Source organism: Eschrichtius robustus, chromosome 20 (assembly GCF_028021215.1).
Source record: "Eschrichtius robustus isolate mEscRob2 chromosome 20, mEscRob2.pri, whole genome shotgun sequence".
In the NCBI taxonomy this organism is placed as follows: Eukaryota; Metazoa; Chordata; class Mammalia; order Artiodactyla; family Eschrichtiidae; genus Eschrichtius; species Eschrichtius robustus.
The window spans coordinates 21605260-21628586 of record NC_090843.1 but is presented as its reverse complement, the minus strand read 5'-3'; the positions used below and the strand labels follow the sequence as shown (position 1 = coordinate 21628586).

Here is a 23327-nt window from a genome sequence, read left to right as displayed (position 1 = left end):
GGCCAGCTCAACTCCTCCATCCCTCCTGCCCTCCTTGACGACACAGGGCCCAGGTTAGGGTGAGGTTCAGATGAAACCAGTGGAGGTGTAGTGGAAGTGTCACCTCCCAGAGGGAGAAACATGTGACCACGCACGCCTGTCCACAGCTGCTTCCTCACTCCCCTCCCTGGAACCAGCAATCCTGGTTTCAACAAGGTGTGTGTGTGTGTGTCAGAGAGAGACACATACCACAGGAAATGCACATGCTAGGGACAGGAGGATGTGGAGGGCATGACACTGGGTCCCTCTGTGTGATCTGGGGTATGAAAGAACAACCAAATGCCCTCAGAGAGTACTCTTTCCCTGGCTTTTTTTTTTTTTTTTTTTTTTGTTTGTTTGGCTGCACCGGGTCTTAGTCGCAGCAGGTGGGCTCCTTAGTTGCGGCTCACCGGCTCCTTAGTTGTGGCATGTGAACTCTTAGTTGTGGCATGCATGTGGGATCTAGTTCCCTAACCAGGGGTTGAACCAGAGCCCCCTGCATTGGGAGTACAGAGTCTTAACCACTGAGCCATCAGGGAAGTTCCCTCTCTCCCCTGCTTTTTGAACCAGAATTCTGGCATCTCTACAAACAGGGCTGTGCCAGAGAAAAGGAAATTTCAGAGGTCAGTCCATCCATCCCCCAGCCTCTGGCCAGAAACAATCTTCTCTTCCTTTCTCCCAGTCCCCGTTTGAATTTGGGAGGGGTCAAGGAAAGGAGGTTTCTTTCCAGTGCTGAAGTTTCTAAGGAAGCCAGCCAGCCCAGATCCCCCACTTCCCTTCCAAAGAATGTATCCTGTGATGTTTAAGTAGGAGTCAAGCCTTGAGAATGAATTTCTCCTGAACTGTCCTTGCTCCACAAGAGGAGGCAGGGATGGATACACCCAGTAAAGAAGGCGCACAACAGAAGTGATTTGAGTCAAATGTCCCCTGGGACCCCAAAGCTTTCTGTCCAGGGGAACGGGGGCTCAAGTGACCCATTGGCAAGGGAAGAGGTCAACAGGGGTGACCCAGTACCCCAGCTTCCTGGAGACTCTCGAAGAAACTCAGCATTTCATCCTGAGTCTCAGAAGAGAGAGGGCAGATCAAAGGCAGGAACCAAGGACAGTGGGGGTAGGAAGGGACCAAGAAACAGATGGAGGGGGAAACAAAGTGGGACAAGGGCAGTTAAGGGCTGAGGTTGAGACCCAGAGTGAGAGTAGAAAGAGGACTGGATTGCCAAACAAGGACAGCAGTCAGGACACTGGCCTGCCCAGGTCAGTGACTTTTTCGTCTCTCGGTCTACACCCTGAGTGGTGCCCTTGATGCCCTGCCCAGGCCCCTCTGCTGGCTGTGAGTGTTGGCTCCAATGACTCCAAAAGCTCCCAGTGGCCCCTTCTCTGGAGACTTGAGCAACCAGCAGCCAATTAGCTGACTGATGGGGTATGGGGGTGGGGGTACCTACCTCAGGGGGCTCCTTTCTGTGGTCCCAGCCTCCATCCAGAGCTTTCCTACAGGGTGAAGCCCAAATTAGACTCCAGCTGTGAGAGGGCGTCCTTGCTTAGCCCCTCCCCTACTCCATCCTGCTTCCCTCCCTTCCCTTCTCCTGAGACTTTGCCCTCAATAAACCACGTGCCCCTGAATCCCTGTCTCAGGCTCTGCATCGAGGAAACCGCATCTAGAACACTTTTGTGCACAGGTTACACCTTTAGCTCCAGCACCTAGGATGGTGTGTCAGTGCCCAATAAGGCTAAATCTTATGATATTATAGGGGATTAATAGAAAAAATACATGACTGATTGAATTAATGCTCTGGGTGGGAGATAAGTGGGTGGGGGTTTTTATTGTAGAACTGCCCTCCCCCGTGTACACACACACACTCACACACATGCAGTGTTAACCTGATCCCCGTGGCTCATCCCAGTACATGCCGTCTGCGTATAGACCACCTGCTTATTTTTGTGCAAACTAAGGAGCAGATAATCTAGTTGGTGGATTATCCAGACCCCCAGCTGGCATCTTCCCCTTCAGTGTCTCCTGCCTGAGCTCTCTTTCTGCTCCAACATCTTTTGGGGGTTGGGAGAGGGTTAGGCAGAGGAAGGCAGCAGGGGAGGGCAAGATGATGAAACTTCAGTCTGTCAACACTGTTGCTACTATCTCAGCAGTATGATGAAAGGTCAGAAACTATTGAGTAAAATCAGGAAAGGAATTTTCTGTGGACTCCAGGTAACTGGGCTTATCGTGAAATAGACAGTTAAAGAGATGTTTATAGAGTGAAAACACCCTAAGTGAAGCTACAAAATCACCTGCAAAGTAATCAGGTTTGGATCAGGGAGAATCATAGTTTGATAAGGTGTTTTAAGATAATCTGAGAGACTTCCATGGTGGTCCCGTGGTTAGGACTCCTCGCTTCCACTGCAGGGGGCCTGGGTTCAATCCCTGGTCGGGGAGCTAAGATCCCCACATGTCACGAGGCCAAAAAAGTAAATAAATAAATAATACCTTGAGATATGCAAAGTCTTGACCTATCCTGAAAGCTTTCCAGGAAGGAGGTGAGCAGGTCTTTCACACTGTTCAGTCCTCCCTGTCGAGAAGACCCTTCTGTAATCTCCCCTCTTTCTTCCAGATTGCCGCAGTTTGGTCTGTTTCTCTTCTGATTTCGGCAGAAAGGAAGAACAATGGCTCTCCCGTTCTTTTACCCCTAATGCTCCTTCCCCTGAATATCTGGACCTGCATTGTCAATAGAAATAGAATGCGAACAGCAAATGTAATTTTAGAATTTCTGGTAACCACATTTTTTAAAGGTAAAGTGAAGCAGATGAAACTAATTTTAATGAAGCATTTTATTTAACTCAATATATCCAAAAATTCAACACATCTATATTAAAAAGTATTCATGAGATGTTTACATTCTTTTTTCATACTAAGACTTCAAAATCTGTTGTGTATTTCACACTTACGGCATGTCCCAGTTCAGTTCGGTTACATTTCTCTGGTTCAGTGGCCACGTGTGGCTGGTGGCTGCCAGATGGGATAGCACAAGTCCAGACCTTGGGAGTCCCTTCCCCAACACCTGCTATACACTCAGCTCCTCTGGGGTGGGAGGCAGAGAATGGGAATCTAGATACAGTTTGACCATCCTGGGGCGACCTTGGGAGGAGCTGGGAGAGGGGAGGGGTGAACAGACTCCAGGGAGCAACCCAGGCCAGGCAACTAATTACTGGGAAGGGAGGAAGGAAGCTGTGTCTATTAAACCTCAACCTCAGATCTTTCCTCCTGAGCAGTAGGTAGGGCCAAGAAAATACTTCCAAGCCCATGGTCCTCCAAGTCCCTAGTTAATCAGAATACTTAATTCCAGTTCCTTAATCTGCTTCTTTTCCCCACCTCCTCCAGGAAGCCTTCCCAGGTAAACTCTCCAACCTTATTTGGTAGTTTCTTTCCTGAGTGCTGTCAGCATTTATAGACTAAAACCACTTCTTCACTGCGGTGACACCCCAACCCTCCAATCCTTGAGTGGACACCCTACATTCCATAGATATGAGATGATCACCTACTGTGTACCCACCACTGCCCTGGGGATAGAGTGGTGTGCAAAATGGATGAAGGCTGTCCTGCACAACGTGGAAATGAATGCAGACAGTAAACAAACTTGAAAACAAAACAAGGTAATTTCAGGGAGTGGTAAGATGAAGGGAGAAAGATCATTAAGGAGTTCCCCACACCCACCTTGTACTGAGGACCATGGAAAGTGAACCAGAAAAGATCTGATATTGTGTACTCAACCCCCTCACTTTACAGATGGGTAAACTGAGGCCAGGGGACAAGGAAGGGCTTGGTCAAGGTCACAGAAGTTGGTGGCAGGGCCACGTCTTACTCTGAGGTTACTTTCTGCGGTGCTGCCTGGCCAGAGTGGTGGCTCTGTTCCTCCCCCATTATAGACTGGGAGCGTTCCAGGGAATGAGCAAGCACTTCTGCCTTCTCTCTCCCAAAGGAGAAGGGTCAGCATCTGGAATGGAAAGCAGTGAGTGATCTTACAAAAACAAACACAATCAAAATCGCAAAACCTCAGTTTCAGCAATCTTTAAAAGCCAGCTGTCAGCCCCACCCTCCTCCACCAATCTCCACCAGATTTAATAGGCGGGGATGGGAGGTACTAAAGAGATACACTCTCCTGCCTGCCTCACTCCCCACCATCCCGATCCACCCAGGAGGGGCATAGACCCAGGATTAGCCCAGAGGCCTGAATGAACTCAACGGAGATGGAGCCCCAAACAACCCAGAGTGGCCGAGGGATATGATACTTCACGCCTCTGCTTCCTGTTCCAGGAGTCCATGAGCTCTAGTGGCTGGTGGGGGTCCCCACTAGGGGAGTGGGGGAGGTCCAGGTCCCCAGCCGCCCTCCTTCAGGCTCAGATCTGTTCTCCACGTTCCCTTCACAGCCTACGCTCCTAATCTCAGCCGCACTCCCTCCCTGAGCCAAGTCCCGGGGATTTATTTCAGGAGCTGTTTCGCCCACTCCTCCTGCCATCTGTGAGAAGCTGGGTGCTTAGGGAGTCCTCACCATCTGCCCACCTCCGCCATCAACCAGGCAGCCCTGGGTGGGGCTCAATCCCCAGGCCTGAAAATCCTCTACCGTATCGCTGGTGATTTTTTTTTCTTACCTGCCATAAAGCAGGAGCACTGTGATGTCTACTCCCGCACCCGACCCACACACACACCTTTCGGCCTGAAGAGGCCTTGGAACTTGAGGATGGAGGATGAGGAGGCTGAATTAAATTCCCCCCAACACACACACCCAAACCCACTCTCTATACACACACACACACACACACACACACACACACACTTTGGCACTATCTAGAAAAATTAAAAATAAGTGTACCCTTTGACACAACAATTACACTTCTAGGAATCATATTACAGGAAATCTCCCCCCAGTGTACAAAGAAATATGTACAAGGAAGTTCATTGCTGGGGACATGCTGTGGATTTAATTAATAAACGAGGGTCCATTCATACAATGGAATCTCATGTAGTCATCAAAAAGAATGAGAAAATCCATATGTCCTGACATTGAATTATGCCCAAGATATAAATGAAAAAAGTAAAACTGTACACGATATGCCTGAGATAACCCCATGTGTCATTCATATATATATATACATATATATATACTTTTTTTAATATATGCAGAGAAAAAATATCTGAAAGATTATATGTAAAAACCTGTTCACAATGTTTAGCTAGCTCTGAAGTTTAGACTATGGGGCTCTCCATTTTCTAAGTTTCTAAGTTTCTTTTACAACAAAGACCTATTACTTTTATAATCAAGTGAGGAAGGGGGGAACTGTTTTTAAAAACAATTTTTAAAGGAAGGAGGGAAGAACAAACACCCTCCTCTGTCTTAGCCAGAGGAAGAGGTTCCATGACACCCACCCACAAACTCCCCAGCCGTGGTCCTGCAGATGGTCTTGGAAATGATGTGTGGCTACAGACTGCCCATTCCTTACAGCCCTGTGCTGGCCTGGGCTTTCCTTACTGCCTTTGCTCCCTCCCCTCCCACTGGCCTCCGTTCAGAAAATGCCCATGTTGGAGAACAGGCTGTCCTGTGTGCTCCTAGAGCTTCAGCGGAACTCAGTGCTTCCCAGGCCCTGGTGGAGGTGTCCATCTCCAGAAAGACTTGGTATGACACATGGTCAGTGTGAAAGGAGGGTGGGGACTTCTGGCCAGATTTGAGGCCAGAGCCCTGCTGGGCTTTGAAGATAAAGCCCCCGCGTGCCTCAGGAAGGGGAGTGGGGGAGTGGAAAGCTGGTCCCTAATCTAATCAAGGCAGGGAGGGAGGGAAGGAGGGGGAGGTCAGAGCTCTGAGGTCCTGGACTTGCTCCCTGTCTCCAACCTCCTGTTGTCTGCCCAAGGGAGTCCAAAGAGCTGGCCTGGGAGGAAGGATCTGGACGCACCACTAAGTAGCCGTGTCCTCAGGCAAGTCGCTGCCCCCTTAGGGACTTCTTTCCTCCCTTTTTGCTACTGTTTCTCCTCCTTGAGCACATGCAGCGTGGGAGGACTGGAGGGGGCATGGGAAGGTGAGGAACCACTGCCATCTTTGCCCTCATGAGGGCTTTGAGGAAGCACAGGGCACCCAGGAAAAGTGCACTCCATCTGGATTTTACCATCCAAACTGTGCAAGAAGAAAAGGTGGCTGGGGCGGGGAGGGGGGTGTGGGGGGTGGTGGCTGGGTGGGGGTGACTGGGGGGTGCAGCTCAGAAGGGAGCCCCAACTCCGGGACCACTGGTTTCCTTCAACTTCACCTCACAGGCAACCAGCCCCTGCCCCCACTCTTAGCCCCTAGACACCCTCAGCCCTTAAGGAGCCTCTTCTTCCTCAGCACCCACCTCAGGGTCTCAAAGAAATTCTCCTAAATAAAGAAGCTGAGACAAAGAAACCACAACCTACCTGCAGTCCTGATCCCACCCCCGTCCCAAGCAACTGGCCCAGAGTTCAACACGCAGAACCCCTGAGGTGGTCCCCTCCCTCCCAGCCCTCCATCCCTTTGATGGACTAAGGCAGGAGGATTATTACAAAGCTCCGGACCCTTACCCAGCCAGAATGTAGCTTTCTAATCAGAATGCCCCCGTGCTCCCCTCTCCCCACAACCCTTCAGAGCAACTGGCTTCTCCATCTCACTTGCCGCCAGCACGCCCCTTCCTCCACCCCCCAGGGGGTCAGGGCACAGGGGTGTGGGGAAGAGCCAGGACATTCACAGGTCTCCTGTGGACCATGGCCCCCACCCAGGGCTGGAGAGAGGTTGGGGGAGAAGAGGGGAGCAGAAAACAGTTCTAATAAGATAGGGAGGGAGGCTGATTGCAGAACCATAGAGCTGGCACCATGAATGCCTCTCTGCTAGGGATGGGGGAGCACCTCTGCATACATAGTCCCCCAAATCCAGAGACCTCAGTCCCCCAGGTGACCAAAAATGGAGAGAACGTGTCCTTGGAGATTTTGAGACAAGAGAGCAAAACTGGGGTGGAATGGGGAAGAAAGATCTCCCAGCAAGACCTAGGGTCCTTCCAGCCAGGTCCTCCCCAGCCTGTTCCTGGGCTGCAGAAGAGGACTCTACCCTGAGGACTGGGAGAGATGAGTCACAGGTGTGGGTAGAGGGCGGCCAGGTAGCACGTGTCCCCAGCAGAACCAGCCCAGCAGCTCTGTTGAGCACGCCCCAGCACTGACGCAGACTTGGGCACCCTTCCGGATGGATGCACATCCACCCCCGTCCTGCCAGCCACCTTGAGGGCCGGGAGAAGGGGCGTGCATGGGTGTTAGCCAATCTGACCTGGCCCAGACTCAGCAAACTCAGCTTCTGCCAGCTGGCTAGGAAGAAACGAGTTCCTTAGGAAGGCTCCCCCAGGATGCGGTTGCCAGCACCTCCCCTCCCTCCCCAGGTCCTTTCATCTGATTCTGGAGCAGGGACTCTGAAAATGCTCTGGGGATCCCATGTTTGCACAAAGGGTGGGCAAGGGACTGGGGGGCTGGAAAGAATTGTGCTTGGTTTTTACTTACGACTCCCACTCAGATTAGGAAGATCTAATTGTCCTCAGACACAGCTGGCCCTCATGCTGGTGAGGTAGGCGTGGCCCTGAAAGTCTGGGCAGGGGTATTCAGGCTCTCACGACACTAGCATTTTATTCTTACGATCAATGCTAACATTGGTGGTCTATGTGGATATCCAGCCGTCCTCACTCACACCAGGCTCAAACAGCTACTAGACTTCCCCTCTCTTGGGAATAGCTACCATTCTCAGAGCTGGACGACTCATGGCTTAGTCACAGGTGCCTGGCTGGTTCAATCCAGCTCAGGCCTCCCCAGCACCCATCACTGCCACTGCTGCCAGTGAGCTACAGTCAGCAGGACTGAGCACACAGAGGTGGCTTAAGGCCAGGAGGAAATTACTTTCCATTCTCTCCACATCCCCCAAGCTGTGTATTGGGGTTGGGAGAGGAAATCAGACTAACCACCTGAGTGTTGCGGACGGGGCAGACCTACCTACATAGACCTAAGAGGTGTCCCCAAGGGCAAGGACCTAGGAGCAGCTCACACCAGCAAAACTTGAAGTTAAATCTGCAAGGACCAGCTGGGATCGGGGGCAAGTCAGAGCCAGAGGAGGAGGGGAGGGGAGGAAAGTGGAAGAAAGAAGGGACCCAAAAAACCCTGGCAGAGATCAGGCAATAGCATGGGGTTATTTCAACTCTCTATAATCCCCACCAGCCCATAAACACACAATCTAATTTTTTAGAAAATAGCTTGCTTTGCAAATTCAGCTTCAAGATAAGTCCCTCCTCCCCACCCCTGCCTGCCCATATAGAAATCTTGGACTAACCCTGAGGCTAGGTAAGGACAGGAAAATGCCAGACCAAGGTTAGAGCTACAACGTCATCAGTCTTTAATAACTTATAGGCAAATGCTAAAAAATAGTTAATAATAATACAGAGGACACACGTGGCTTATAAAAATGGTTGTGAGTCTACAAAGGTGGGGAGGAGTTCTTGGCACTTTCATACAAAGAGAAAAATATTGACTATTACGACTGGCACCCCTAGAAAAGCAACCGGGGGGAGACCCCTCAGTTGGGGGGAGGGGCAAGAGCTAGTTCTCCTTTATTCCAAATGCATCCTCCAAGAAACTCTCCTTCACCCCCAAACACATCTAATCAAAAAGCCAGAGAAGAAAAACAGGAAACAGCGTCGAGGTAGAGTCAGTTTACATTTAAGCCTCCACAGTCCTGCAGCCTCCACTTCTCCAGAAGTGAGGATGAGGGAGAGATGTGAGAAGACATCCCATCTCCCATCGCCCACCCCAGTGCTGCCCCAAAACAGGACCCCCGGTGTCCTCCTTGGTCCTTCATTGAGGTGAACAGGTCCTTGCACCCTGGGGCTAAGTGAGGGGCCACAGGCTCCACTTGGCTGTCCAAGTGTGCAGACCCCTACTGGTGAGGAGGGGGCAGCCTCAGGTCACCGTCTCTTCTTGCCTGTCCGGGCAGCCTTCTTTCTCTTGAGGATCATCTCATACAGGCGCTCCAGGCCTGGCTGCAGGCCCAGCCCGTCCACAGCACTGCAGCCCTGCACGTGGGTGAGTGGGGCCGCAGCCAGCTCGCGGACTGCCAGCCTCTTCTCCACCTCGGCTGCGCTCAGTGCCCCAGGCTGATCCTGCTTGTTGGCCAGCACCAGGACAGGCACGCCCTGGTTGTCCGAGGCCCGGCTGATCCGGTGTAGCTCCACCTTGGCCTCCTCCAGCCGCTCAGCCTCAGCAGCATCCACCACAAACACCAGCCCGTCTGTCCGGCGTGTGTAGGAGCGCCACAGTGGTCGAAGCTTCTCCTGCCCCCCCACGTCCCACACTTGGAAGGTGATGCCACGGGACCCCCCCAGGGGCACCCGGATCTTCTCGGTGTTGAAGCCTTTGGTGGGGATGCTCTGGACAAACTCTTTGAACTTGAGGCGGTAAAGAAGGGAGGTCTTTCCAGCCGAGTCCAGCCCAATGACCACAACGTGCAGGGCCTGGAAGTGAGGCAAGAAGGAGGCGGTGGGCGCCATCTCTGTCAAGTGGTTCCCCATGATGAACGCTGGCTAAGGTGCAGGTCCTGGGGCTCACAGGAGAGGCAGGGAGGAGGCCTTGAAACTGCAGGCTCTGGAGACCACAGCTGGGTTATCTGAACAGGGAAAGGTCATGGGAGAAAAGAGGAGGAGATGTTTAATAATAAACATGAAATTTGCAACTTCTTGATCATTTCCTAAATCAGCTGCTCATTTTTTTAATTCCTTTTTTTTTTTTTTAAAGCAGCTGCAGGTATAACAGAGGCTCTCCCCCCTCCCTGCGGGCCCTGACAAGGGCGATGAGACCTAGAGAAACCCCCAGGTCCCGGGACACTGAGGTTGGGGGGAGAGACCTCGATCGCCGGACAGTCAGCTTCCGCGCTTGTGGCGAGGTAGCAGGCACCGCGACCCGTTCCCCAGGAGAGAATCCTCGGGGAAACGTGCACCTGGGGGGGCAGAGGGCCCAAATTAAGAATCAGGGTATGGGCGCTGAGACCAGAGAGTGCGGCCCACTCCCACCCGCCTTCCACATCCCTAGGCGGTTGACACACCCCTCCTTACACAGAGACACCCTCCCCACTGCCCCGCGACACTCTACTGCCCGCCTTCCTGCGATCGCCAACTCCAGCTCCCCAGGCCCCGCACCCGGATCGCCTCGGCTTGGCCTGAACAGCCCCTTTACCTTCCGACAGCCGCGCTCTCCCCGCTCCCCTCCGGGCCAGCCCCGCGAGGCTCCTCGCCGGCCTCCAGCCCGCTGGCACTGCGGGGCGGCCCGTGGCACTCTGCCTTAAAACCCGCGTGTGACGTCACGTGGCGCGGGCCAATCAGCGGCCCTGCGGCAGCGAGGCGGGGCGGGGCGGGGCGTGGAGATCAGCGGACTAGAACCCGGGCCACACTGTGATGGACGTCTGATCCATTGGTGACCGTTTTATTTGATCTTTTCTACCATAATCTAATATTTGGAATTAAACTCGGGATAAATCCGGGATGGAAGGTGGGAGGGGCAAAAGGAACACGCGTGGCAGCGTTTGACCAGGGAGGAGAGGTGAAGAGCGTAATACTCTCAATACCACCACGTCCCCCTCACCCAGGCAGAGATATCCACCCCACGTATACGCTCCCTTCGCCGGGTCCACTCGAGAGATGCTGACAAGTCTTCCTCCTTTATCCTTCCTAATTCAATGTTTTAACCTGTGTGAACATGGAACCCCGTAAAACAGCCTAAAGCCATTACCCCTATTGATCTTCGTAACAGCCCGTGAGGTAGGGACTGGTGTCGTCTGCATTATATAGGTGAAGAAAGCTCTGAAGGGCTCAATGACTTGTCTAGGGTCACATATAACTAGTAAGTGGCTGAGCAAGGATGTGTCTGAATCCAGTGCCTTGGCCCCTCACCACTTACCTATCCAATCTCTCCCGTCAGGGCGATTCTCAGCAGAAGTCCCCCCCCGTTGTTGGTCAGAGCACCCGCCAGCAGCAGACCCCCGAGGGCCTCCCTTGTTCAAATCGATAAAGACAGAATCCTTCACTTCACAGGGTGTTTACTGACCTCATTAATACTGTCTGCTCTGCATGAGCCAAAGAGACTGTGGAGACATAGAGGATGAGCAGACCACGGGGCCTGGCCTCCAACAGCTTCTACTCTAGTGAGAGAGACAAGACTAGCCACTGACAGGGAACAGTGGGACTTTGTAAATCGTGAGATAAGCACTTATAGGACTTCAGAGGAGGGAGAGAACATGTCAACTAGAAGCTTCTGGAAAGGTTTCCAGAAGTTAATCAGTCCTGCGTAGGATTGGTTGGGAGGTGGACAGGACTGAGTGGCATCTCCCCAGTCATTACAGCCTGATACAGTCTGGGCAGCACTGAAGAGGAGGAGATGTCACAAACGGGCAGTGTGACCAAAGGGTAACAGTGATTACCTGCAGGGAGGAAGGTAAAACTGAAGGTGGGGAAGGGGTTCAAAGGAGAATGAAATGTTAACTCTACTCTTTCCATTTTTACAAGGAAGCTGGATGCTTGCATTTATTATATAATTCAGTGTTACCTTTTTAAAAGGCTGTCTATGAGGGGAATTGTAAAGGGGAGGGGGGGTAGGGGAGGAAGCCATTGCCAGACAGGAGGGTCTAGCCCTTCCTGCCCACTAGCTTCCCATCTGTTTAGCACCAGCCTGCCTTGCACCCTCCTCATCCCCTCCCCGCAACAAAACCAGCCACCTGGTTTTCCCCAGCAATGCAGGGAGCTTCCCCAAATCCCTGAAGAGATCAAAACCTTAGGTAATTAGTTCGTTACACCCCGTGTTGGGGGGTGGCAGAATGCAGCAGGAGCTAAGGCACAAGGGTGGAACTGAGTTAGGAGAGGGGATGTCAGAGCAAGCCGAGAGGTTGGGAACCACTAGCTCATTGAGTGGCCAATGCATGCTAAGCTGTGGTCAAGGGACTTTGCATACTTTACCTTCTTTTTTTTTTTTTTTTTTAATTTTTATTTTTGGCTGTGCCTCGCGGCTTGCGAGATATTAGTTCTATGACCAGGGACAGAACCCACGCGCTTGCAGTAAAAGCACAGAGTCCTAACCACTGGACTGCCAGGGAATTCCCAACACTTTTCCTTTTTTTAATACACAACTCAAACCATGTAGTAAGTATAGTTATTCCAAAAAGAAGACACCAAAGCCAGAAAGGGTAAGTAACTTGTCCAAGGTCACCCAGCTAGAAACTGGCCAAACTTGGCTTTGATCACATGCTACAATGGCTGTGAAACCAAAAACAGAGAAACGGAGAACACATGGAAACTGAAAACAGACGCACATTGTTTTGTGTTTCTTCCACAGTCTTTGAAATTTCTTTAACATTTCTCCTACATCTCCTGGGCCTCACACCCAAGAGGGAAATTGTCACTTGATCACCTGATAAGGGAGATGAAACTGGCAATCTCCCCACCCTTCATTTTTTGCCTTTGCCAGGAAAGGTGTTGATGAACAGATGGGAAGGAGGAGGTGGGACAAGGTGAGGGTGAAGGAAGGGGCCCAGTTTGTCAGGGCAGCACCAGGCTGTGGGCCTACCCCAATCCAGTCTCCTTTAAATGGGAACCCCACCTCCACACCCAGCCTGGGGCCCAGGGAGCCTTCCTCCATTAATGACCATTTTGTTTCCTGGCAGCCTCACTTCTGCAGCCCTTTCTCTCCACAAGATCACAGCCCAGGACCTAGTGCATTGGAGGATTCCCTACGGAGAACACTGGAACATTCTTGCTTTGAGCATTCATTTATGGAGTGCCTGCTAGGTTGAAGGCCTGAGTGAAATGGCTTAGGACCTGCCCTTGTGGAGTGGACATTATAATGAGGAGTGGGGAGAGACAGGGAATGGCTAAAGAGGTTAATGTCAGGTGGTGATACATGCCATCAAGGAAAATAAAACACGGAAATGTGCTAGAGAGTGACTGGGGAGAGAGCTGCTTTACCTGGGGGAGGGAGATTGCTCATGAAGGCCTTTCCATTGTGACATTAAAGCCAAGGTTTAAGTGGCAAAGAGTCAAGTAAGCATTCCAGACAGAAGGATAAACTAGCTGGGACCTACCTGCTTCCTCCCATTGGCTCCCTGACCTGGGTCAGATTGCAGCTGCTGAATGATTATTTTTCCTCAGAGCTATCTCCCCACCAGACTAAATGCTGAGCCCAGGAGTTGGTTCTTCTCATCCACAGCTCTGCAGTGCCCAGCACCGTGCCTGCCACACAGTAGGCAATCAGGAAATCTTGCATGATTCATGACTGCATGATGGAATGATTAAATGTACTCAAGGGGGTTCCCTGAGTATGGGAACCAAGCATCCAGCCTTAGCTGGGAGTTTCCTGGTCTGGGGTCCTTGGGGGTTGGCAGAGATGCCTGTAAAACCCTGCACTTCTAGGCAAGGTCTGGGCAGTACTCAACCCTCAGCCTTTATTGGGGAAGAGGAATTTCTTGGAGGAGAAAAACAGAGGCCATGGGACAGATGACACTGGAGAGAGAGCCCCCCCTCAAGGCCTGGTGGGCTGAAACCCTGGGCTGAGAGTCATCATGAGTCCTGTCCTCCCAAGTAGACTGGCTTGGAAAAGCCACTTTCCCCCGGGAGCCTCAGTTTCCTCAGCATGTAACTAGGGACTTAGATGATTCCAAGTCCCTTTCCCCAGGACAGCCCATGCTCTAGAGTAGGGGAGGGTACAGGATGGATGGAGCTCACCTAGAAAGCAGCTGAGGACATCCTTGTCTCCACAGCATCCCAACCAAGTACCTGTCTGAGTGCACAAATGAAGGGAGGAGAGGAGTCTGCAGGAGTAGGGATGGGCTGGGGGAGTGGATGCCCAGGAACGGCTTCGGCCTGGGAATCACAAAGACCCGTATTTCAAATCCCAGCTTTGCTTCCTCAAGAATCAAATGGAGGAAACACAGCCTACTACTTAGAATGAGTGTGAAAAGAAAAAATGTGGGAAAGGGGCCTTTAGGTACCCTTTTCCCATGCCAGGGGCCCTTTCAGAGTCAACTCACCCAAAACCACCCAGGGCCAAGGCAAGGGCTGGAAAGTGGCAGATGCTGCCCTCTGGTGGACGTGTCTGTCACTGCCTGCGTCCTAAAGAAAAGTGGAGGAGTGAAGTTGTACACTTCACCCCTTTGCCTCCTTCTGGAGGTTTTTTTTTTTCTGGCCACGATTCACGGCTTGTGGGATCTTAGTTCCCCCACCAGGGATTGAACCCTCACCATCGGCAGTGAAAGCGCTGAGTCCGAACCACTGACCACCAGGGAATTCCCCTGCAGTCTTCCTTTCAGACAGGACCTTTCCTACAGTTTGAGGTTGGGAATGGAAGATCCGCTCTCCTCGAGTTTTGTAAATGTATTTATTATTTATTTTTGGCTGTGTTGGGTCTTCGTTGCTGCACGTGGGCTTTCTGTAGTTGCAGCGAGTGAGCGGGAGCTACTCTTTGTTGCAGTGCGCGGGCTTCTCATTGTGGTGGCTTCTCATGTTGCAGCGCATGGGCTCTAGGCGCGAAGGCTTCAGTAGTTGTGGCACGCGGCCTCAGTAGTTGTGGCACACAGGCTTAGTTGCTCCGCGGCATATGGGATCTTCCCGGACCAGGGCTCGAACCCGTGTCCCCTGCATTGGCGGATTCTTAACCACTGCGCCGCCAGGGAAGTCCTCTTTTCAAGTTGTGTGTGTGTGTGTGTGTGTGTGTGTGTGTGTGGAGGTGAGATCAGGCATAAATGAACATTATTTGAGCAGAAAATCTAATTTCAGTCATATTTCCCATGCCTTTACTGAGGGCCTAAAAGCTGATGCCACGATTGCTGAGGCAGGAGGAGGCGGCAGGGCAGAGAAATTCATGAAGAGGCAGTCACAGCCATGTTTTGGTGTCTTAGGAGACAGATCCACACAGGGACAGGTGTCCCTGGGCGCAGTCGGGGTGGTGTGCCTGAGACTCCCTGGGTGGGCAGGACTGAAGAGAGAGAGCCTTGCAGGGCGAGACTGGATTTTGATGTCTTAATGTCTTAAGCTGAACGTCTTAGCTTAATGTCTTAATGTCTTAACGTCTTAAGCTTACTGTCTCAGTTAAAGGTGACCCCTCGCCATTAGGAGCCCCTCGGAGGGGCTCCTGGCCCTGGGGCCCGAGCGGCTGAGGCCCATGTTGGGGGTGGGGCTCAATCAGGCTGCGGGGTTTTGAAACCGTTTGACTCCTTCTTGCCAAGGACGGTGCTACCCTAGCCCCTTCCTTTCCCTGTCTCCCTCCCCAGAATATCTTGAGCATCTCCAATAACAACTACTACCCCGTGGCTGTGACCCAGCTGACCATTGAGGTTCTGCACCTGTCCCTCGTGGTGGGGCAGGTCTCCAACCGCCTTCTCCTCCGCATCGGCCCTTTGGCCAGTGAGCAGGTGACTCCCTCTTGCTGGCCAGCCCTGCCCACGGCTGCGTGTGGACGCGGGTGGCGGGAGGAATGGGGTGGCTGGAGCCGGGGCTAACCCTACACCCGTTTGGTTGACAGATGTTGTATACGGTGGCCAACAGGATATGGGACGAGAACACATAGTGAGTAGCCCTTGATCCCTTCTCCCTTAGCCTCTTTCCCGGCTGGGAACCCGGTTTGAATTCCCACCAGATGTTCTGATTGCTTAGCCAGCCCTGCAGTCAGCGTGTGGCCTGCACTCTTGTGGCCAAGACTGCAACGTCCAGGCATTGAGGGTCCCCAGCCTCTGCCTGTTTGGACCTGGACTGGAATGAGAGCCAGGCTAGAATCTGGTTAATGCTTACGATATATGACCTCGGGCTCGTCAGCCCGACTCACCCGTTTCCTACTAAGGGAGAGGCCAGCCCGTGCCTGGGCCAAACCAGTGGGGGTTGGAGGCGTGATATTGCAGCAGGGGCGACAGGCTCACCTTGGGCAGAGGGAGAGGGAAGGGGTGGGGGTGGCCTGTGGGGCCCCTGCTGGAGAGGAGGCAAGGGGGGGCTGAGACTGCAGGTCTCCTCCGAGCTGTCTGACAGGCTGCTCAGTGTGTGAAACGTGGGCCCGGGTTCTCTCTCTCTCTCTGTCTCTGTCTCTCTCAGCAAGATCTGTACCTGGCTGAAAATCAAAGTCCACCACGTGCTTCTGCACATCCAGTAAGTAGGGCCTGGAGCCCCGGTACCCCTCTCCCATTTCTGCCCCCCCGTGGGAGGAGAGTCATCGCAGCGAATCCCGTGAGTCTGTGTCGGCTCTTGGCCGTAGCAGGTCCAGCCCCTCCCCTAAGGCCCACCTTGCTTGTGAGCTACTGACGTGACAGCCGCAGATCTGCCCGGAACCCTGGGCGGGGGCGGGGCAGCTGGCCCAGGTGCTTCGGCCGGCGGGCGGGCGGAGTGGGGAGCAGCAGGAAGGGCCGGGTTTGGTCTGAGGAAGCCAGCCCTCCCCAGAGAGCAGAGCAGGGCCGGGGCTTTCCTCTTCCTCCCAGACCCTTGTGGTGTGGAGGAGTAAAGACGGTGAAGCCCAGACCTCGGGTGGCATGAGCACTTCAGCCGCCATCTTACTGCCGCCGCCAGGTCTCTCCCCTCCCCTCCCTACTTCCTCGTCTCACTCCTGCCCCAACTGCAGATCCTTAGATCGGTGGAAGTGGAAGCTGGGTGGGGTCAAGGCTCAAGTTCTGTAATCTTCAGAATAAAACTGGTTTGTGTTTTTTTTTGGAAGGAAAAAAAAAAAAAAAACAAAGCCCTGTTTCCTCTCCAGGGGCACCCTGACCTGTTCCTACCTGAGCCATTCAGAGCAGCTGGTCTTCCAGAGCTACGAATATGTGGACTGCCGGGGAAACACATCCAAGCCCCACTTGCTGGTCCCTCGCCCGCCGTGACCTGTCTGCTGTCGTCGAGCTCCGGGCACCTGCCGGCCTGGTCTGTATCTCCCACCACTCCGTGGCACCCAACAGGACGAGAGTGACTTTGCCAGAGGAAAAGCCCTGCTTTATCATACCCTCCCCCTGTTCACCCCCAGCAGAGGAAGCTTTCTGTGGACGTTAACTTCATACACACACACACACACACACACACACACACACACAGACAGCCTCACACCCTCTCTGATTTCCACAGGAACGGAAGCCTGGTTCTTCTCGAGGCCAGCACCAGATATTCCCCTTGGTCCTGAGGAAAGTCTGACCTGACATTTCCTCAGAGCTGCCTCAGAGGCATGGAGGGGCCCCCACACTTTCTGTGCTGAGCACCTTGGTTGCCCAGCTCGTCCAGGGAAGACCTTCCTCCTGCCTGAATGTGGAGAAAGCTTTCATTTTGTCTGGCTTTTAATACATGGATCCTTTCCAAGTTCTCCACCTGGTAATGAGGAAGTGACGTGGGGGACAGCCAGTGTTGTCCCCAGGGCCTTTTAGGGAACCGTAGGTGCTCTCCTAGGCCGCCCTGCTTTGGTCGTGTGACAGAGTGATGGTGATGGCCTGCTTCTCGCCTGGTAACTTGTCGTCGTCGTCGTCGTCCCCCCCCCCCCGCCCCACCCATCTGACAGCAAGATTGGCCAAGGCCCTTTGGCCCTGCAGCCTTCCTGGTTCAAGACTGTCTGGGTCCCCAGGAAGTCAGAGCTGTTCTGCAGCTAAAGCTTCTCCTCTCCAGAAAGCAGTTTTATTATTCTCTTCATAGCAGGAAGCAAAGTAGGAGGGGAGGGGAAGGAAGGGAGGCACCGGGCACCCCCTGGGCCTGCACAGGAAAAACAGAGACAAAGCCAGAGTCATTTTAAAAGGTTTTTATCGAAGGAGGCCACAAGCCTGAGCCCATGTGAGTGGACACAGGCAGGTCAAACGGTGGGTGCAGCTGCTCTCCCGCTGGAAACCTGCAGAGGTGAAGCCAAACTGCTGGGTTCCGCTGCACCCCCAGCCTAGCCCCAGGGCACCCTCTGCTCCCAGAGGCCTGTGCTCTCCTTCGGGCGCTGACAGTCCGGAGCTGCGTATCCGTCGGGACTGGTCTAGGCCGTCCCCTCTTTGCTGTCACTCAGACGACGCGAAGCCCCAGGCAACCCCACCCCCACCCCCTACCCCCCGGGTTCTTTAGGCGAGCAGGAATTGTGTTTGCTCACTAAAGGCGGTTACGGTTTCCATCACTCAGACAGGCAGAGAGGTGAGCTTGAGTAGCAGGGAAAGCTGAGTTTGCAGTAGGAAGGACCGGAGAAGGGGACGTGGGGCCAGAACCGGGTGAGGAGCCGGCCGGGGGGATGAGGGGAAGGAAGGAGTTGGTGCTGTCTGCGCGCTTCCACGCCTGGGTAACTGGCGTCGCGTCGAGGTGGCGCTGGTAAGAGCCCGGAAGTCCGCGAGGGCCAGGCTGGAGCTCACGCTGGGTGGAGTTCGCCAAATGTAATGGACTTACATTGGAGTCAATAAACTCTGCTTAACGGTGTTTAAGAAAGGAAAATAAAAGGCTCCTGTGAGTGGGAAGGGAGCTGGTGGACGCTCCCCATCTCACAGCCTGTTTCTTAATATCCGAGTGGGCCTCAGGGTCTCTTCCCCGGTCCCTGAGCCCCGCGGGAACACGCCCTGCCTCCGTGCCTTCTGGGAGACTGCTCCCGGGAGCTCGCCCTCTCCCTTTCCCTCGTTGTGTATCTCTGAGTCCCTCCCAACGTTCACGCTCCCGTTCTGTGCGCCCCCGCTCCTTCGCCTCCCCCAACTGCTCCTCTCAGGAAACGCTGCGCTGAGAGGCGCCTTCAGTCTCACCCAAAGGCGATGCTGCAGCAGTGAAAGGACCCAGGCTCCCCCCTGACCAGTCAAGAGTGGAAGAGGGAGCGGGGCTGGGGGACCCCAGGTGTCAGTTTCAGGAAGTGGTGAGGGGGCTGCCTGGGGCCTCCAGAGCCTCTCGGTTGTCTCTGCTACATGGAAAGGCTGAGACCCAGGGAGGAAGAGGCCTGTGGATTTGCGGGGGCGAGTCGCCCTCTTCCCAAGGTCCGGTGTCCCGTGCCTGAGGCTACAGTCCTCCTTTCCTCTGAGTTCTTTCTCTCCATCCCTTCCAACCATCGACCGTTCAACAGCGGAGCGCCCACAGTGGACCAGGCGTGACACCGGACTTGGGGGAGGCCCCTGCCTGCCACTTCTCCCTGATGCTGCCCCAGGTCCCAGGTCCGCTCTGGTGTGACGCAACCCCCGCTTCCCCAGATGCATCTCAATAAGCGTCGGCCAGGAGGACGGGCTGGTGGCTCCAGTGAGAGTCACAAACCTGAGCCCCCAGCAGGCCTATCGCTGCTAAATAAGGGCCAGTGGTGGAGCTGTAGACCTGGGGGGGGGCCCAAGGCCAAGTTCTCCCATTGGCTTTGCCTGGAGAAGCATGGAATCGCCCTCCACTTTCTTCTCGCACCGTCTCCATCCTCTTCGTGGGTCTTCCTGCCCCCTCCCCCTCATCTCGGCCTCAGGGAGCCCAGCCAGGGTCTTGATTCTTTCCGGGAAGAGATCACGTGTTATTCCCAGCTAGCCTCCCCCGCCAGAGTGGATCAGGAGGGGTTGGCTTTTGAAGTGGAGATGTTGCTGGGAGGTAAGAAGGTGGGGCTGCTCATCTGATGTTTGCTGATGGCCAGTGGGGTCTTGGGGCGGGGGTGGGGTGTCTGTCTCTGAATCACCACTGCTGGATGTAATTCGTTGACTGAGAAGAGGGAGAGACAGGAGGCAAAACGGGTTAGTTAGCAGCTCCCGGGCCTGCTGGTTTCAGAACATTGTCTTAGGCCCTCTGAAGCCAGAGTAATGGAAGTGAAATGTAGCAGCCCCGGCCTCCTCTTAAAGGGCCAGGATCGGGTTCTCCCATCCCGTGCACCTGAGTCAGGAAAGAAAAGCTTCTTTCCAAAGCTTATCCTGTTTTATGTAATTCTCAAGACTCTCAAAAAAGAGTCTTCCTGGGTTTGACGGGCCACAGTGAGCCAGGCTGTAAGCTAAGTGCTTTGGATGCTTTCCCTTTTAATTCAGTCCTCGTGCCACCTCTGTTGAGGAGGCGGTATTATCAGTCTCATTTTACGGGTGGGGCAGCTGAGGCTCAGAGATGTGAGTCGTGCTCCCAGAGAGTGGTGATCGGAGACCCCCTGACGGAGACCACCACCTCTGACTTCACGTCTTACCGTCCTCCCGCTCCAGCTGGCTCTACCCCCGATCAGCATTTCAAACGGCCCCTTGATTTTGCTTCTCTGGCACCTGTCCTATCTTTCCAACTAGATCGTCAGCTCCTTCACTTATACTGAGTGGTGAGCAACAGGGCCTACAGAGACATTTTTATGGGGGCGTGGAAGGGAGGAACGGGCCGTCCAGAAGTGACTGAATAACTTCAGTCCCCTCTCCCGATTCCTGCCAAGGAAGCCTTTCTAGACTCCACCCGCACTTACACGCAAGCACGCTCAGACACGCAGCCAGGCTCTAGCTGCCTTTCACACTCTGAGGCCGTCTCACCGTGAGTCGTGGGTACTTGGAGTGTGTATCTGGGCTAGATTTCCTGAAACCTGATGACGAAACGAAGCACACGTTACTCATCTGGCAGTTCCTGAGGATGGCACGTGCCACAGCTGGACTCTTTACCACGTGTCTGGGGGCAGGCCAAGGCCCCTAGCTGGGGCAAGGCAAAGTCCCAGCCCCCACTGAGAATTCTCCACTAGGAAGCCGACCGGTGCTTCCCTGTTCCAGACCCCCCCCCCTTCCCCAGGGCTCAGGATATCCGTTGCTAAGCCCACACCTCCTATCCCACCCTCTGGCCGACCCGACCCCGTCTGTCACCCTCACCCTGGAGAAGGGACTGACAACTTCTGAGCCACCCTCTGCGGAAGTCAGCGGGTTTCTCTGCAGCTCTCGCTTGGTGCAAATCCGCTCAGAGAGTGACCCCCCCCCCCCAAGTAAAGGTGAAGGGTGCCGGGGAGGGTCAAAGGGTGGGGTGACAGATGTGGATTGTGGGCTATAGCCAGGGGCTCTCTCCTCACTGTCTCCCGCTCGCTCCCGGGCATCTCACTTACCTGGACCTTGAGGGTTCATCACCCCTCCTTGGAATCGGTCCTTGTGGGGGCCTGGCCTTTGGCAATCCTGGAGAATGTACCGGGAGGTGCGCTGAGTAAGAGGGTCTTGGGCATTTTGTGGCTTTGGCTGAGGCGGCGGCGGCGGCGGCGGCGGCGGCGGCCGCTCGGGTACCTGCGGAGGCTGCGGCTGCGGCTGCGGCTGCGCGGGTGGCGACTGTGATGGCGCCGGCGGTGGCTGCGACTCCTGCGGCGACTCCCGAGATGGCTGGGGTTTTTTTTCAGATTGCCGTTCCTCTTCTTGGAGTTTCTTCAGTTCCTGTCAAGAAGCGCCCCGCAAGTGGCATCCTCCTCCCTCCCTACCCAGTCACCCACCCCACGCCCCCTGCCAGAGACACTGAGGGGAGCAAGGCAAGGGAATCCAGAGGTGGAGGTGGCTGGAGGGTCTCTGTTCCCTGGAGTTGGAGGCTGAGGCTGGAGCCTGAGCTCTCTCCCCTCACCCACCCACACCCAAGGACCGCTTCTATAGCAACAGTGTCCCCCGGCACAGCCCCTGCCCGGGAAACAGCGGCCTCTGGCCACTCTACCTCCTAGCTTGGGAGCTGCGCGCGCACTGAAAACCGTTTGCAGTGCCAGAGGGTAAAGAATAATCTCTTGCCCGTGCTTTGAAACAGCACTGTCCAATGGAAATATAACGAGGGCCATATATAATTTAAAATGCGCTGTTAGCCACATAACAAAGTAAGAAGAAATAGGTGCAACTAAGTGTAATAATATATTTTATTCAACCCAATACAGCCAAAACGTAAAACCAATATGAAAATATTAATGAGATAGTTTATAGTCTTTGTTTTTGTATTAAGTCTTCAAAACCCAGAGGGCCTTTTATACTCAACGGCACATCTTGATTTAGACACTACATTTTGGTTTAAAATATTTGATCTATATTTAGAGTTCAGATAATTTACAGTCGAAAAAGTAGATTCGCATATCCACGTTGTTCCGAACATACTTAAAAATGTTCCAGTACGTAAAATGAAAATTTGTTTTAAAGAGTATATTTAAATAAATTAAGTGTATGTAACGTTTAAAATTCAGTTCGTCGGTCTCACTAGCCACGTCTCAAGGGCTATATAGCACACAGGCTGGTGGCCACCCTATTGGACAGCGCAGCTTTAAAACCTCCCGAGCCTGACCCCTCAATCCCACATGAGGCCTCAGCCTAGTACAACAGCAAAGCTGAGTCACCCCAATACACACACACACACACACACACACACACACACACACAAACACACGGTCCATCCAAGACATCGAAGGACCTTGCTTTCCTCCAGCCCAAGCAAAACAACATTCACCAGGTAATAGACGGCTTCCTTGGGGTCCGTCTTCCCTCCCCGTCCCCTCCGTGTCCCCGGAAGGACCCTGGTGAACGGGGCCCCTCTCATGCACCTGCTCTTGCTGCTGCTGCTGCCGGGCCATCAGCCACCTCCTCCGGTCCAAAGCCATCTGCCGGCGACGGGCCTCCCAGTGGTACGCACTGCCCATGGTGGTGGCGGTGACAGAAGGCCCCAGGCAGGGGCTGGGGGCAGGCAGAGCCCAGGAGGCTGCCACTGCCCCCACCACTTCCGTCTCCTCCCACCTCAACCCCCTGGCCTGTGACCAGAACCACCTCACAATGAGGCCACTACCGGGGCAACTGGGCAGCCCCCCACCCCCACCCCCCCGCCTGCCTTGGGAAGGAGGGCGGTGTTCTTCCCAAGCCTCCTAGAGAGCATCTGTAAAGTACCTTTCTCTCCAGGGCCCTGGGCAGGTAGAAGACACCTTTCCACCTCAGCCTTGAGTTTCTGTGGACCCCGGGGACAATTCCCAAGCGGTCTGGCTTTTCTCTCTGGTTTCTTTCTCCTGCCCTTCCCAGGATTCCAGCCTCCTCATCCGGCCCTCTGTTGACCCCTCCCTTCCCTCCTCCCTCAGTCCTCCGTCTCCCCCGCTGTGCTGACTCAAGAACATACAGGGACTTCCCTGGTGGTCCAGTGGTTAGGACTCCGCGCTTCCACTGCAGGGGGCACAGGTTCGATCCCCGGTTGGGGAACTAAGAGCCCGCGTGCCGCGTGGTGCGGCCACGAAAGAAAAAAAGAAAGAGAAAATACGAGATCCAGCCAGCTCTCACGGGGGTCTGAGCTCTGTGGAGGCAAAGTGGCTTATTAGAAAGTACCCTGGTTCTGGGGATTTAATACGCTGGGCTCAAGCCTACCCTCTCTCTCTTCCTCTGACCCTGGACTCAGCTTACC

The 23327-nt window shown here is 54.0% G+C and overlaps 3 protein-coding genes across 8 annotated transcripts; 1 reads left to right on the top strand and 2 right to left on the bottom strand.

The window, feature by feature from the left end:
- Positions 1-8404: 8404 nt before the first annotated feature.
- Positions 8405-10334, bottom strand: ARL4D (ARF like GTPase 4D). Of its 2 annotated transcripts, XM_068529780.1 has the most exons (3): positions 10261-10333; positions 9932-10024; positions 8405-9694 (listed from the first exon to the last, which is right to left on the bottom strand). In XM_068529780.1, the coding sequence occupies exon 3, from the start codon at positions 9597-9599 to the stop codon at positions 8997-8999; it is 603 nt and encodes a 200-aa protein (XP_068385881.1). In that variant the 5' UTR covers positions 9600-9694; positions 9932-10024; positions 10261-10333; the 3' UTR covers positions 8405-8996. The 2 variants fall into 2 exon arrangements, with proteins under 2 accessions (XP_068385881.1, XP_068385880.1); XM_068529779.1 differs by lacking the exon at positions 9932-10024 and having other exon boundaries at positions 10261-10334.
- Positions 10335-13556: 3222 nt separating this feature from the next.
- LOC137755541 (transmembrane protein 106A-like) lies at positions 13557-17578 on the top strand. The gene is made up of 6 exons (XM_068531751.1): positions 13557-13600; positions 15180-15237; positions 15338-15478; positions 15589-15632; positions 16149-16202; positions 16801-17578. Exons 1-6 carry the CDS (start codon positions 13557-13559, stop codon positions 16919-16921), a joined length of 462 nt encoding a protein of 153 aa, XP_068387852.1. The 3' UTR covers positions 16922-17578.
- A 526-nt stretch (positions 17579-18104) lies between these two features.
- On the bottom strand, positions 18105-22584 carry LOC137754255 (coiled-coil domain-containing protein 200-like). Of its 5 annotated transcripts, none has more exons than XR_011071782.1 (3): positions 21040-21172; positions 20422-20535; positions 18105-18451 (listed from the first exon to the last, which is right to left on the bottom strand). XR_011071782.1 is itself a non-coding variant. In XM_068529782.1 (3 exons), exons 1-3 carry the CDS (start codon positions 22582-22584, stop codon positions 19546-19548), a joined length of 561 nt encoding a protein of 186 aa, XP_068385883.1. In that variant the 3' UTR covers positions 18105-19545. The 5 variants fall into 5 exon arrangements, 1 of the variants encoding a protein (XP_068385883.1); XR_011071783.1 differs by having other exon boundaries at positions 20486-20535; XM_068529782.1 differs by lacking the exon at positions 20422-20535 and adding an exon at positions 22489-22584 and having other exon boundaries at positions 18105-19694; positions 21040-21355.
- Between the last annotated feature and the right edge of the window lie 743 nt (positions 22585-23327).